The following is a 2,859-nucleotide window of genomic DNA, read 5'->3' as shown; positions in this document are numbered from 1 at the left end:
GATTGTGAGGGTGATGATGATGATGTTGTTGTTGTTGATGAGGATGGTGATGACGATGATGTCGATCTGGGAGATGAAACGTAGTAGGACACGAAAGAAGGATGATGTTAATTCAATCAATCTATCTTTCTCCATCTACGGTGCTTTCTGTTCTTTGTTCTTGGCTTTCCATAATTTTTTTGTTTTCCTCATCTAACTATATTTATTTGTCGGTAGGAAATGATGTTACGTTCGTTATTTTGCTATGGAGGGAGGCGTTGTTGAAATTATTAATTGTGCTGCCGGCGATCTGCCTCTTCGTTCGTCTGCTGGCCTGCCATCTTGTGCCGAAGTTGTTGTTTGCCGGGCAATCCCTGGTCGACGTCATCCTTGCTTGAAAGTACGTCAAAGATTTCAGAATAACTGGAATTCAGTTTAATAAATTTGAAACAAAATGCATGGTTTCCTATCCATGCTTCTTTAGAAATGTTTTTAAAATCAACTTCGTTGATAATATGATCATGCGTGTGCTTACGTAGCTTAGTGGCCGTATGTGTGTCTGTGTGAGTGTGTCTGCCTATGTGTGAGTAGGCGCTTAAGACGTACCCAACACAGAAGAGATTACAAACTGTTCCTTGCATAGTTTTGTGCTAATATGCTGGGTGGAACAAAAACCATTCGACACATCCACGCACGACTTGAACGGGACCCTACGGTCGGCAAGGGACTTACAATGGACTTACACAGAATCTACAAGGGACTTACAAGGGACTTACCCAGTAACCTGAACAAACACTGAACCAACATAAGTACCGCATCGTTTTGGGATGAGTATTGGTCAGACTGTTTACAATTTGTATTTTATGGCTTCAGCAAACCTCTGGCCAATAAATTAAAATAGAAAAAGTTTCAAGCAAATCAAATTAACATATGAACAAACTGAAGTTTTATATAATAAAGACTTAATCTAACAGAAACATAAACATTCAAACAACAATGATAACATAAAACATGAAAAATCATAAAATTTCAGGTTGGTGAAAAGTTATTCAAACAAAAAAAGAACGAAAGTTTAATTGATAATCTCATAAGTATGAAACTCAACCAAAACAAGCGCTTTCAATAAATTTATACCACATGAAACGAACATTAGAGCATCTTCCCAGTCCAACATGTTGCGGCTTTATTTTTCAGATTTTTTATGGTAATTTATCATGAAATTCAAAACCTCGCCAACCGACTTGATACGACGAATCGTGAAAGATGTTCGCGGGCTTTCAACATTTTTGTGATGCTTCTTCATTTTTTTCTCGCATTCTGAACATTTCAATGTTCAGATGGAAAAATGAAAATTGAAAAATGACATCAGTCAGCATCTCACTTGATACCATCCGGCATTCACATCACGTGACACTCCCACGTGTGTTACGTCATAAACACGTGCTCTTCTTATTGAATTCTCTTCCCTCTCTCTCTCTCTTTCTCTCTTTCTCTCTCTTTTTGTTGTGTTTTTTGAAATCGTAAAACTGTTTGAAAATTTTATAACAGTAACAAGGGACGGAACGAAATTTGCGGAGTGTGGATGCGTTTCTATCTTACTTAACGACAATAATTTGAAGATGTTTTAGGAGAATAAAAAGCAAAAGATATCAGCCCAACATCACAAAATAATATTAAGGTGAACCTTACTTGCAAGCATCATCCGAATAAATCTCGCCATAATCATTAGCACCACCAACATAAGAATCATCATCATCTCAAACATCATCATCACAAACATCATCATCATCATCACAACAAACATCATCATCATCACAACAACTATCATCATCATCATCGTCACAACAAACATCATCATCATCTTCACAATCATCAAACCATAAACACAACATCATCATCATCATCACAATTATCATCATCTCAAAAAATTATCATAAACATAAATCATCATAGCAAATGTCCACCAAGAAGAGGCAATTATAATTTGTAAGCCACAGTCTTCATAAGGAAGAAAAAGAACTGGCAAATTAATATATACCCTCTATAAACCAGAAGCAGGGCAAAACAGACGAGGCACACCAAGTTTGATACACAAAGATAAAATTTAGCAACAGCTCGAACATATGAGCCTGGAGAATATATGAACCTGGAGAACATATGAGCCTGGAGAACATATGAACCCTTGGAGAACATATGAACCTGGAGAGCATATGAACCTGGAGAACATATGAACCTGGAGAACATATGAACCTGGAGAACATATGAACCTGGAGAACATATGAACCTGGAGAACATATGAACCCTTGGAGAACATATGAACCTGGAGAGCATATGAACCTGGAGAACATATGAACCTGGAGAACATATGAACCTGGAGAACATATGAACCTGGAGAACATATGAACCTGGAGAACATATGAACCCTTGGAGAACATATGAACCTGGAGAGCATATGAACCTGGAGAACATATGAACCTGGAGAACATATGAACCTGGAGAACATATGAACCTGGAGAACATATGAACCTGGAGAACATATGAACCTGGAGAACATATGAACCTGGAGAACATATGAACCTGGAGAACATATGAACCTGGAGAACATATGAACCTGGAGAACATATGAACCTGGAGAAAGACATGAAGAGCTGAACAAGCTTACAAAAGTTAGGAAGTTGTAGAAAAGTATTGTCGCACCTAAAAAAACCCTCCTGAAGATGATGATGGTGATGATGATGACAATGATGATCCCCATAAAGATCCCATTAGAAAGATTATCATTAAACAAACAACATCACCATTAAACATCGTCATTGTCATCATCATTACGAACATCACAAATACAAACACATCACAACATAATTTTTACAGATGACATCA

The 2,859-nt window shown here is 37.4% G+C and overlaps 1 protein-coding gene across 1 annotated transcript in view; it reads right to left on the bottom strand.

The window, feature by feature from the left end:
* Positions 1 to 269: 269 nt before the first annotated feature.
* Positions 270 to 2,859, bottom strand: part of HELRODRAFT_178559 (hypothetical protein) — a gene marked incomplete at both ends in the record, with an annotated part of 3,027 nt that continues 437 nt past the window's right edge. Inside the window, 4 exons of the mRNA XM_009026642.1 lie at positions 270 to 402; positions 2,126 to 2,229; positions 2,300 to 2,437; positions 2,591 to 2,690. Of these exons, the coding sequence (XP_009024890.1) occupies positions 270 to 402; positions 2,126 to 2,229; positions 2,300 to 2,437; positions 2,591 to 2,690 (475 nt within the window). The remainder of the gene's footprint in view (positions 403 to 2,125; positions 2,230 to 2,299; positions 2,438 to 2,590; positions 2,691 to 2,859) is intronic.

Source organism: Helobdella robusta (genome assembly GCF_000326865.2).
Source record: "Helobdella robusta unplaced genomic scaffold HELROscaffold_48, whole genome shotgun sequence".
NCBI lineage: Eukaryota > Metazoa > Annelida > Clitellata > Rhynchobdellida > Glossiphoniidae > Helobdella > Helobdella robusta.
This window is presented reverse-complemented; position numbering and strand designations above follow the sequence as displayed.